The 13,118-nt window shown below is 49.0% G+C and overlaps 1 protein-coding gene across 1 annotated transcript; it reads left to right on the top strand.

The window, feature by feature from the left end:
- The first annotated feature begins 2,177 nt into the window (after positions 1-2,177).
- Positions 2,178-3,426, top strand: LOC144149516 (uncharacterized). The gene has a single exon (XM_077681121.1). The coding sequence runs from the start codon at positions 2,293-2,295 to the stop codon at positions 3,067-3,069; it is 777 nt and encodes a 258-aa protein (XP_077537247.1). The 5' UTR covers positions 2,178-2,292; the 3' UTR covers positions 3,070-3,426.
- The last annotated feature ends 9,692 nt before the right edge of the window (positions 3,427-13,118 follow it).

Below are 13,118 nucleotides of genomic sequence, written 5' to 3'. Positions count from 1 at the left end.
TTCGCCAAGCACGTGTGCCCCGAACTATTTCCAACGGACACGTGTGCGCTGTGCGGTAGCGCTCGGGCGACCATGCAGCACATGCTGTGGGGTTGCCACCAATCACCACTAGCAGACGAGGACGACCCGCTACCACCGCGTGTGAAGCGCGCGGCGACCAGCGGAATTTACGAATACCAGAAGATGGCTGCCGAGCTCGCGCTTGCGGCCATCGAGCGCCAGCGGCCGAAATCGCTGCTACCCACCCCCCCACAGGGGGCTGGAGGGCGGCGTCAGTAGGTGACCTAACGGTTCCACGCAGGCTCAATAAAGAAGTTGTATCTCTCTCTCTCCCAAGGTAAAGACGCCAAAGGTTTGCTTAAATAATTTTAAATTTACCGCGTTCCACTGCTCCAGACGGGGGGTCTCGATGCCAACGCTGCCGTACGGCGAAGACGCGCGTGAATCGAGGCGCCCTACTTCAACGTTCATACAATCGCGTTTCCCTAGTCCACGTGCGTTGCAAACAGAACGTGGAACCTATCTAGTGGCACCTTTCGTAACTGTTGCCGGTTGATTTCTTAAAATGGCGCAAGAAGCTATAGTGGCGCGGGCGACAGCAGGCGACGGCGGAGTGAATTTTTTTTTCTGCAGTTGATGAAGTATTTAATTTCACAAAAATCAAGCATTTATGACTTTTTATAAAGAAACACCGCAAATACCGCTTCTGTATTAATTTGTTGTCTTATATTTGCGTAATGTCTTGTTCTTCTTCAACAATGTTGACAAGTATGAAAATTACACCGGACTTTGACGGGTAGATTTAGCTGTGACTATATAAGACTATTGCGCAGGCATTGTTTTACTTTGGCCGGGTGGCTGAATCGAGTCACAGACAGACAGACCAAAATTTCTGGGTTTAACTACTAATTTGTGTACTGAGCAGTGCGTGTTGTGTTGTCGCCAAGCAGGCAATAAAGAAAAAAAAAGTAGCCCAAGAAAAACTATCGTCTTTATTAAAAAGGAAGCTACATCAAGGATCCTCGCAGAGCACACGCCAAGACGACGACGTAGGCCACGTCCGAAGCGCGCGTGCGCGCTTTACTGCAGGCACAATAAACGTTTCTCCAATCCAATCCAATCTGCCACTCTAAAGAAAAGTCTACAACCAGTGCATACTGCCAGTGATGACATACGAAGCTGAATTGTGGCACCTTGGTAAACAACTGGGAAGGTCGGCTGAACGGGCCATGGAACGAATAATGTTAGGCGTAACACTCAGGGACACGAAACAAGATACCTGGATCGGAGAACAAACTAGACTAGAAGATATCATAGTTCAAATAACGAAAAAAAAAAATGGACTTGGGCTGGCCATGTGGTGAGACGAGCCGACGACCGGTTGACAATTAGGGTAGCAGGGATGGGTCTAGAAGAAGGGGAAGACCAATAATACGACGTTTCACAACAAAATATCCCTACAGCGCGGGTGCCTGTGGGCACCGCTCGCAATTGTAGTCAAACAATATGGTGACGGAGCCGTGAAGACGCGTACGCCACCTGGGAGTCCTGTCCAAGTGAATACCTCCTATACGACCCCCACGTGCGACTATTCCGACGACGCGGCAACCCACATTCACCTCAATAACATACAAATGATAAAGCCATTGTGCAACCACAAGTGTAACGCTTCGGTTTACGTCTGTTCCCCACATGTATGAGTGGGATTCACCATTCTTCACCATTTAATTTCTTGCGCTGCGACTTGCCGGGAAATGTTTTCTTGGATGTGTATTTAAGTGTGTATTTTTTATTGAATTTAAAAGTCAGCGCTTGTTTTTTTTTCCTTTTTCTCTGCCCGTGGTTCCTCTTCGCACTGTTATCATCGTCACCGGTCGAGCGCCACCGCAGCACGCTCCAGGCACGTGCTGAACAAGAATGGCACGTAACATGGCACGTAGCTTGGTCGTAACATGTGTTCACAAAGTGAAACGCTACAATGATTTTTGTCTCTTATGTCGTCTGTAGTCCACCCTAAACGCACTGCAGGAAAGCCAACTTCCACTGGCGATGACGAATTAAAACTCGGCTTATTGACAAACCGCGCTAAGCGGCTCCAACCCCATTCTTCAGTTTCATTACAATCATCATCATCAAAAGCCCACGTCGCTCGCGCTTGTCTCGCTGGGGTCGTGCGCACGTGAGCTCGTCTCGTGATTTGGAACGCAGTTCTTCGCTTCCGCTTCGTTTCCATTTTCGATTCATTTCTCCCCTGGATTACTTAAATAAGCCAGTGGTGCGACGCAGCAAGCGATGGCCACGTTCTCGACCAGACAGGAACCCCTGGTCACCTGCCCCTACAACCCCGCTCACCAGGTGAAGAGCGGCAGACTCGCCATTCACATCGTGAAGTGCCGAAAGGCCTACCCGGAGAAGGACTTGAGACAGTGCCCGTTCTCCGCCGACCACGTGGTTCCCGCGAGTGAGTTGAACCAACACATCGGCGCCTGTCCCTCCAAGAACACGGTGGAGCGCTTTCTCACGACTTCCACCGAGACTGGTGGGCCACCCTTGGGCGCGCCGTCGCCATCATGTGCCACGGCCGAGGACGCACCGGATGGTGAGAACTGGGAGAACGATCTGGCCGACTCGCCGGCGACGCTGGAAGAGAAGATTCGGGCGCCTGTGTGTGGCCCTTTCTTCGCCAACGTGCAACCGATGACGCCAGCTCAACGGAGGCAGCACTACGCAGCGTTACGAGGAGAGGCGGACGAGCTCCTCCCCGACGGCAAGAAACCCGAAGTGAAAGAGGGTTCATCTGGAGGAATTCCTTGCGGGACCAGCGCTCCGAAGCCATGGAACCTGGTTGCTGCGGCTGGAAGTGGCGACAGCTACGGAAGCAGCGGAGATGTGAAGGGAGGTGACGACGCGTCGAGGATTCCTCACGTGAGCCATGATCGTGGGTTCGCCGGCGCCACTGGACGTGGAGGAGGAGGAGGGTGCGGTGACGTCGACCAGTTTGAGAAAGAAATGCAGTGGCGGATGCAGCTTCTGGGCCTCGGACGTGGATGTTGTGTTCGTCGCAACTGATGACCCCTTTCAGACGGCCACTGCAAGATGTTTGACGGCTCATAGAAGAGATAGTGCAGACTTCTTAGTGCTTTGACAGAGTTTTGTGGGGAAAAGAACAAGCGCTTGGCTGCACGAATAGTGATTTTACTGTATGGTGCACGTTAGTGTATGGTACGCATTAGTATATGATATTCTTTAATGTAAGATGTATCATACGCGATAGTGTATGATACATCACAGTGGGGATGATTTTGTTAATAGATACGCTTGTCACGCAAAGATGATCATTTCGTCCTTCCGTTTTTCTAAACGATTGCTTCTCTTATCTTGTTTTTAATCGAGTTACAAAGAAACGTATTTCATTCTGTGTTTGCCGTAGGCGGGCATTGTCCGTTATTCCGATTTGGCTCTACGCGGTTCTACGGGTTTTTAGAATTTCGTTCCCCTGGTGGTAATCCTTGCTTTAATAAGAAAATGAAAACTGAAAAAATTTTCTCGTTCAGCGGTAAATATTTCGTAGTTTCCGCTGTGCTACAGTTTACTTTCGCTTATTTTCTGTCAGAAATGGAGGTTGAACAGGGGAGAAAATCACCTCGATGCCTTTATGAATGCTGCGTGAGTGGATCATTATAATGAAATGATCACTTTTTAGCGCTAAGTGTGCTGCACCGCATCGTTGGTTATAATTCGCGCCCGACTTGGTAACTGGCTGGATTCCGCGTGTTCCTTATTAGGCAGTAAATATTACCGTCATGCAGTGTATTAATACGGTCGCTGGGGGACATGTTTAAAAATGAAGCCGAGTGCGGCATTGGTCTGTTCGAGTAAGTCAGCAACTGGTTTGACGTGTTATGGCAACATTCTGTTCCCAGATTGGTACAAGCTCTGCACTTCCGGTGTGACGCGGCCTTAAACCGATCTAAATGATACCAAACCACCTTTTACGGAAAGAGCACGTAGAATTGTCCTGAGAGAACATATTACTTTAGAAAAATGACTGGTCTTAGCAATAATATTGAGAGCACTGCTGAGGTTCAAACCCGGCGTCGCTCGGTTCAACACCTACCCCTAGGCTATTGCGGCTGATCAGAAGACTTAATAAGTTGTTGAAAACAATAAAAGAAGTGTTCCAAGCGAACCAGTAGATGGCACTGCGTGCGTACGGGAAGTGGCGGGGTTGTACACACAGGGGAACGGAATCTCGCGCTTGCGGCTCGCATCGTACATTTTGTGACACCTGCTTTTTTGCATCACGTAAAAATGTAAAAGACACGGGAGACAAGATGCTAGAATAAATTTATTTCTGTACAAAGAAGGCATCGTTCTTCGTCCAACCAAAGCGGAAAGCAATACAGGTGTCACCTTTCAGTTAAAACAAAAGTTATTCAGCCTTTAGTTTCCCAGGCCTCCAGGCATCGAAGCTTTGCTATTCTGGCTTGGAATTCACTCGTTGGAGTTTTTTTTTTCGGCATTTGTTTTATTTTTTTCCTTCGCAGCCCCCCTTCGAACGTAATTCGCACTTGACACAACATGCGTGTCACCCACTTTTAGAGGCTTTATTGTCGCGATAGGACTCTCAAATATCCCCAATGCAGGACGAGCATAAGCGCTTTTATACTTTCCGACGGTGGCCTGATCCTAGCGCTTCCTGTATTCTACCGCAGCCGGGCATCCCTCTTCGAATCTAAGGTACTGACTAGAACAGAGGATGGCGACCTGCGTCCCGTGGACCACATGCCCGGTTTTTTGGGGCCTATTCGAGGTTTTGTCAGATAACCGTCATCTGACTAAAAGTTTGTTCCGTTCTGTTTGTTCAGTTTGTCTCAACGGCTGAATGCACAGATAGGTTATATATGACCCTATTGGGAAAGTGGGGTATCGGAAGGGCCCGGAAATATGTAAAATCTCCGATACTCAATGGAACCAGAAAGTAGCGAAGTCGCCACACTGAAATTTTTGTCGCCACGAGTCTCAAAAATTCGCCAGTTTGCCGATGAATCGCCAGACCTGGCAACCTTGATTGCATCGTCTCTTTGCTGTCCCACAAGATGGCCGTGGTGGCCTTTTTGACTTCCTGATCGACGCCGGCATTTGTAGATTCCAACTCCTTTTTCCTTGTAGCTGCGCAAGCCTGAAAAGAATACAAATGTCACTAATGAAGCAGAGCAGAACTATTTGCAGGTACCAGCGTTGGTGAGAAAAAAGACATCTTAAGGTACCTTCTGCTAGCACGTACCAGTAGAGTGGCTCACCACCAACATGCAACGGCCCAGTGTCGTTCTCAGTAATACATTCTTGGATGCCGAAATGCATCGTACTATTGAAAGCGCAGCGAGAGCTCTACCAGTCGGTCTGAGCCGAAGGTACCGTTTGTTCGCCCTGAACATGGCGGCGCGTCTATGGGCGTGTGGCTTATTCACATTCCTATGGGTCTCACTGAGTGAAACCCCACGGGATCAAAAGCCACTGTGGTCCAATGCGAAAAGTTTTACAGACACGTAAAAGCGTCCCTTACGGCCTAGTTTGCTTATTTTAGAAATATACCGCTTCGGTGTGAAAAAAAAAAAACTTTCTTTCTAGACAGCGAGCACAATCAAGTGCGAACTATGCAAAGAAAGATGTTTCTTGTTTATCTTTCATTTTAGTACAGAAATGATACATTTTTAAAAGAAGCAGACTAGGCTGTAAGGGACATTTTCGTAGTTCGGTAAAGCGTTTCATGCACCAAGTCTTCGCTGATAAAAAGTTATATTTTGGAGCCCGATGACTTTGAAGCCCGCGGGCCATGAATTAGTGTGATAGGAATGTAATAAGGTGAATTCCCCTTAAGGTGTCGTTCTGCATTAAGTGAGTTGCCAGTCATCTATAGCTTTAATGATATGTAAGTTCTAATAATAGCCGTTAGTGGTGAATGATAAAAGACTGTGGTTGATTCCCCTGTCATAGGAATCGGCAAAACACTAAAGTGAATAGTGCAGCGAAATCTGCAGCTGAGCATCATTTGCGGGTCGGCGGCTGTCTTGTGGGTGTGCTTGGCGAGCAACGTTGTGCTGGTGGGTCGCTTCGGCAAAGGTGTACTGGCGTCATTTCGGTGACGTCATTTCCGTCAGTTAAATCTTAGTGTATCCCGGCATAAAACACTTACGTGTTAAAATATAAAACCCGAAAACGAACTACCCTCAGTATAACGTACTCTATAGTAGTAAAGGTTGCTCCCCCGCAAGAAGACCCTCTGTGCAGTGGTGCACCCTCTACAGGCCGCTTGCTTCGTTCTACTGGCGTCATTTCCGTGACGGATATGACGTCAGTGAAATCTTCGTGTATCCCGGAGTAAAACACTTTCGTGTAAAAAAGGCACTCTGCGCAAAAAGCAAAGGACCAACTAAAAAAAGCACGCCGCAAACAAAACACGTAAAATAACACTACAAGCGTTCTCATTATCATCATCAACCTATTTCTGTCTACTGCCGGACGAGGGTTTCTTCCGACCCCTTTCTGTACCACCGTACCGGAAACCGTTCTTCGAGGATAATTTTCTTAACTCATCCCGCTATCCAGTTATGTATCTACCCTCACTTCTTGTTCCACCTCCAACATGAGCTAAAACATCTCTCAGCCGAGTTTGCTGCTGTTAGCGTTAGTCCCATCATTCTCGTTTCCCTGTCTCGTTGGGCTGACCCAAGTGCCGTTTCGTCGTATTCAAGTCCCAGTTTCCACCCAATGATGCCTTACTGGAAATACGTTTTGGCTGTATATAAGTCGAGTTTTAGCGACCGACGTACACTTTCACTTGAGAGTGTTGCCGAATGCACCCGGGCCTGCGCTTGCTAATTCTATGTCCGATTTTTTTTTTAAGGTGGAGCTGTTAAGCTTTCTTCTGACCCTTAACAGGGAAATTCTCTCGGGGAAGTGCAGAGAGAGAGAAGGCTGATGCAAGGACAAGAAGTGCGAGAGAAAGTGGCGAGGAGGCAAGGAGACCACGAGCAGGTGGTGGTAGTGCGAGCCTCAAGGGCAAAAAATGTGGTTATGGATGTTCCAAACTTCACTCAAATAAGCTATATAATTAGGAAAAAATGGAATGGCCATGCGATCCACTAGCTCATTTCCCGCAACAGAACCTATGATGTCCTAACAGCCAGCTCTGCGATTGGTGGATTCCGGCGAAAGCAAATGCAAATTACGCAGAGCTTATAAGCTTGCCGAACGAGCTATGTGCGAATAAATTTAGGGCACATTCTTTTTCAAGCAGTAAGAATGGTGAGACCAACAGTGGAAGTTACGAAAGCACACGTAAACATAGAAGTACCGATGCGTACTGCTGTTGGTTGGTACTGATTCACATGCCCTGCGGGGCTTTGGGGTTGTCTCAGACGTCACTGGCCGATTGACGCAAGGGACGGTGTCTTACGTGACCATATTTGTCGAGCGAGCACCATGTTTCAAGAAACAGTTATTTTCTACATGAACAAAAACAAACCAGGTTTAAATACGTTCACAAACAAACCAAAGGCAGAAACGGCTTGCCGCGGTGTGATGGCGCCTTCACGGTTAACTAACAGTAAACCTGTCTCCGCTCCACACCAAGTTTAGCGGAATGACCTGTTCTTATGATGTCATTGCAAACGTCGTTAAAACAGACGTTTTGGCGCCAGAATCAAAATTTTAGCTTAAATTGACTAATTTCGCATTGAATAAATCATAGTTTGCTTCCCGACAAGCGCTTCGGCACTATAGAACACGAAATCTTCCGAATAAAACAAACTTGTATTTTAATGGCCCCTTAAGCCCGCTTTCTTTTTTCCTTAGCAAGCATTTTAACTTCGCTTTCAAACTCTCCCCATGGCGCTATGAAGGTATTCGACTTTGTCAAGAGTTTTTCTAAAAGGCCATTGACGCCGATTAGAAAGCAATCATCCTCAAGTAGCTTATCATTAAACTTCCACAACTCAAAATTAAAGCCAGAGTGTTTCGGTATACTTCCTAGAGTAAAATACACCAGACAATGATCACTGAATGAGACAGGCATGACTTCATATTCATCACCCATTGGTACCAATTCTGCTGATATGTACGCCCTATCTGGCCTAGCGTGACTAGCCTGCTGATGGCGCGTGTACTGTGGCGATTTACCGCAGGGCATAATGACACCAGCATCTGAGCAATGTTCCTTAATCAGCTCATTCAGATAACGCGCGCTCGGATCACGACTTGGTTTGTTTTACTGCCTAGTAGGGCCGTTATCAGAAGATTTCGGAGAATCAACACCAGCGCGAATGGGTGTAAAGACGCCCGAAAGACGCCGCCACCGCCCCCGCCGAGAATGTAGCCGCGGCCGTTGCTGCGTGCCCCTGTAGCTATCCTCCTTTGCAGGTTTAGGTGTTTAGGCGTGAACGCGTTGGGGGTGAAGGGAGGAGGCATGCATGCACAGCAAGGCTTAAGGCCGCTACCGATGACGTACCCTTTGTGGTGGCGGGAGATTTAAACATGGTAGTCCCATGGCTCGATGCGCCCAGTCAGCTGTCCTCCGCAATCAAGCGGTTTGGGTCTGGGTTGGTGTGTTGCACAGACAATGAGATGTCTACGACTGGGCAGCGAGAGGGACACCCACGTGTGTGTCCACTAGTATAGAGGTCGAAGCCCTCGAGGTGTTAACTCGCTATGGGACGAACGCATGTCGCTCGTTTGGAGGAAGAACAGCGGAAACTTAGGAAGCGTCAGCCCGAACAGAAGCGGGAATGGGCGCGAAAACCACGGAAAACCGCCGCCGTTTCCACCTCAAGTTCCAGGTGGTCGAGTAGCTGCGAATCCCTCCCGGATGAACAGCAACTGGCCCGCTTTGGAACGCCGACATGGGCGAATATCACTCGTTCAGCTTAAAGCGCTGTCAGTGTGACATGTTCGACAGTATCTTTCTCTTCTAAGCACCCGCTCATGACCGGTTGCCGGTTTATGCGTGCACGGGTTGGGAGACGAGGGCAGTAGGGGGAGGGGGGCGTGCACGTGCAGATATAGGTTTCACACCCTCACTGATGACATGTCCGTTGTGTTGGCGCGATGTCCAACGTGGCCGTCAAACAGCTCAATGCGACCGGTCCGGTGTCATCTGTGGTAGAGGGAATTGTATTGGCGCATTAAACAAACATTAAGATGCCTACGACGCGGGACGGAGACAGCTCTACGTTTGTCCGCTTGGATAAAGCTCGGGTATTTTCCGAATTTCATTCAGGTCATTGGCTAGGAAGTATGCTCTGCCGTGAATTAAAAACAAACTTGTCTTGTTTTGTGCACTCCGTGGAAGGCGTGCTGCTTTACAGGTCGTCCTTCTTCACAGAGTGGAAGGGCACTAAATTTTTTTGGTATTGAGTACCCAACAGCTATTCTCAATGTAGGTTGGTTGGTATGTGGAAAAAATGCGGCATCATCACCATTAAAAAAAAAACGCGTGTAATTTCACAAAGCTACAAAGGATGTCGTCAGAAGGCAGAGGAAAAAGAAGTCGCAGCACGAAAACCACATAGCAGCATCAGCAATGGAATTCGACGACTTACCTCCGGAGGTAGTTATCAAAATATTTTCGTATCTACCTCAGCGGTTTCTTGAAGTGATCGCTCAGGTGTCGCAGCGATGGATGAGGCTGGCCTTCGACCCATCCCTGTACGCCGTGGTGCGTCTTTCCTCTGACCATGGGGACAGCCCGCAGGAGATGCAGAAGATCCTGGAGCGCGCCACAATGCTGCACACGCTGCAAATCCCCGCTGAAGCTGCAGACTTCGACGTCGGGGCTACAGCGTCGACTGGATTGAGCAGGTTGAACAACCTGCTGATGCCCGGCAGCGCGCTCACTCGTCGTGCCATGTCGGCCTTTCTTGAACACTGCACGTCCCTCAGCGCCATCATGCTCTACGGCCACCACAGGCTCGCTGCGACTGACGTCCGCGTTTTGGAGGCGCTGCCTTCTCTCAGGAGGTTCGTGACTTCGGAAGACGTACCGATTCACGACGACGTTCTGCAGCAGCTGTGTCGCAGCTGCCCACGGCTTGAATGCCTAGAGATAAACTCGGAGCACATTTCCCGCAGCGAAATCTGGGACAACCTCGGCTGGCTCCAACACCTCTGGTGTTTAGCAGTGAATATAATCTCCACAACCGACTTGGTGCACGTCTCACAGAGCTGCCCAGGCCTCCAAATGCTCGAAGTCGATATTGTGGTGAACGAAAACGACATCAGCATGGCCCAGGCTCTACAGGGCTTCCTAAAACTCAGGTCGCTGTGCGTGTTTCTTGAGCCCGGGCAAGGGTGGCTGGACGTGCAGTTTGGGTCGCCGCCGTCACTGCAGTGCTTTAAGGTGCCCCGTCTAGTTCTGGAGGAGGACCAACTAGATCAGCTCATCGTAAGCTGCAGTAAGACATTACAACACATCGAAATCGACGTCAGCACGATTCCGGACGATTCGCTTTACGCGTTGTTACTCTGCCCGATGGTTACATGTTTGCACTTGTACGGCTTGACGGGCAATACCATTGCTTTTTGGGTTCTGTGTCAGCTCCCCTGTATTACCCGGGCCTCCCTGTATATCGTGGAAGATCCGGCCGGTTCAGTATATCAGTTAAGGTCGATTGTAAACCCGCACGACAGATCTCCGCGAGGCAAGACGCGGCTCGTGTGCAACGTGCTGTCTGCTTCGCCCGAAGCGCAAGACAACATAATGGGGGCGGCGACAGCATTCAGGGACCACCTTGCACTCTATACGTTCCTGACCATGCAGCACATCATGGATTTCAAGAGGGAGTGTTTGAAGTGCGGAGAAGTTGCCGGGCCTCCCTGGAGGGTGGAGACCTCTTTCACGACTGCGAGCCCGACTCTAAAGTACCTGACGCTGGACTTGGACGGTGTGTGATGGAGATAACCTGGACGCACTGAAAGAAAAATTCATTGAGAAAAATTAGCTGTTCCGGGTGGCATTCTGTGTAGGGAAACGATTCTGATGTTTCATGAACAAAGACTAATATTGGGCTTTTGTGAACTGTTTGAACTAAAGTGCTGTTATTTATGCGGGAGGGCACACAAAACAAACACATTACACGATAGGTGAAGTTCGGATTGGGCAAATTGATTTACCAATCATATAAGGAAAATTAGACGGATGCATTAGATTTATGTGGACCGCCACACAAAGAAATGAAAGGCGTGCTCGTGCTCTTGCCTGCGATTCACCGTAACATTACATACGGAGTAAATCCCCCATTGCTTCATTCAATCTTTAGGTTTTAGTATGACCAGGGCTTTGGTTACTGCAGGAGCGAATTCGTACTTGCCGCGTTCAAATAGAACGTCACTCGACGCAGTCTTCTACTTTAGAGAACGCTGCTTCTAAGGCTGCTCGTTAAACTTGCATCCAGGTTGCTCTTTGCGCGACCATTTGCATTAATGTGGAATATTGAAAACAGTGCCAGCTAAACCTCTTCTTTTGCTTTGGCTTGTTTCCGCTTTGTGAACCAGCTTACGAAGCACACTTTAAAATCGCCGTAGGTTGGCTTCACCACAACAGGCCAGAACGACCAATCATCGTGACCAAATGTGAAAATTTCGCGAATGACGAGGACCAGCATGCGATTAAGGCAATAAATAGTATCTGCGTCGTGACAGCCGCGCAAGGCATGCGTCTGCGCTGTTGTCACAGCACCGATACCATTTTTGCTCTAATCGCACTTGGATAAACCCCTGAAGGCTTTATTTAAATCTGTCGTCAGCATAGCAAGCACAGTTGAAGCCACCTAGCAATGCGATAATTCTTTCACACTTCAGGTATGGGCCAATGCGTTAAAAATAATAATTAGCAGTGGCTTAGCTCAGCTATGTCAGGATATACGTAGCGTGAGCCAAGGTTCAGCTGGTTATTCTTAGCTTCCCTGGTTGTCTAGGATTAGCTTGATTATCATGCTTACTAATGCTTCAATGACGCACACACACTGTATGCGCATTATGTGACACATGTATATTTATCAAGCGGCTCCGACGCAGCGCCACCAATCGCCCCAGAGCTAAGCTGGTTCCGCAGGCGCACGCCGGTGTTGCTGCGACGCACGAGCCATCGGTTACACACCCGGCCACCCCTCGCATGATCATCAAGTGGACCGGGCCGTTACGTGCGGAACGGAGGTCGGCGAAGACGCTGGGCGCGTGGGTTGTGTGAGAGACACCGGGGCAGCGAGCAACGTTCTGTGCGCCGTGTGACGTCACTGCTCTTCGCGCATGCGCAGCACGCCTCTCCAGAAGTCACGCGAAACTGCTCAACCTCGGCGAGTGTAGCTCACGCTACAAGAACAGCCGCGCTCATTTTCGTCGTTCGGTGCATACACACACATCACACGCCACTGCTTATTTAGATATGAAAAAATCGCAGACGTCAAAGCGGCCCGTTTAGCTAACAACTGTCTCGTCTACAATTCCCACCATTTTGCGAAGAAAGATTGCACATCCCCCCCCCCCCTTCCAAATAGCCGTTGGCATGACACACACAGATATTGTAGCATGCTGCAAAGGGCTGTACCATCCGCTGAGTTTGTTCTTGAATCTCAATCTTAGTCTCTTGTACAGCTATAACATCAAGTTAGTGTTCCATGAACAGGCGACTGTCTCCGTTTCGCAGACATACCTCGAACATTAAGGGTACCAATGCGTAATGCTGTTTCTGTTGTATAGTTGTCATTTACAAGCATGAACAAAGGGACTTCGCAGTATAAACAACATTTCTGGCCACTGATTGTGTACAAGGGAGTAACAATACAATGCTGGAAAAACTGGCTCCAATCCACGCTGTGAAGGTGGTTGGAAAGCAAAGCTTTAAACGACACCCACAAAAATTGCCCATGCGACGACACTTCAAATCACACACGTGGCTGTACAAAGAGTGAAACCAGAGATTCTGCAAGCCGTTATCTGGAATTCGCAGGGGCGGCGTCCCGAACGCAGCAGCGTCGCCGGGCTCGAGCGGCGGACATCACCGCTGTAGCCCTGCCGTGCGTCGGCAGAAATAAAACGGAGAGGAGCGTCTTTCGAAGGGTGAG

The sequence above is a fragment of the Haemaphysalis longicornis genome, unplaced genomic scaffold (assembly GCF_048455015.1).
Source record: "Haemaphysalis longicornis isolate Haplotype H1 unplaced genomic scaffold, Haemaphysalis longicornis Haplotype H1 scaffold_8, whole genome shotgun sequence".
In the NCBI taxonomy this organism is placed as follows: domain Eukaryota; kingdom Metazoa; phylum Arthropoda; class Arachnida; order Ixodida; family Ixodidae; genus Haemaphysalis; species Haemaphysalis longicornis.
This window is presented reverse-complemented; position numbering and strand designations above follow the sequence as displayed.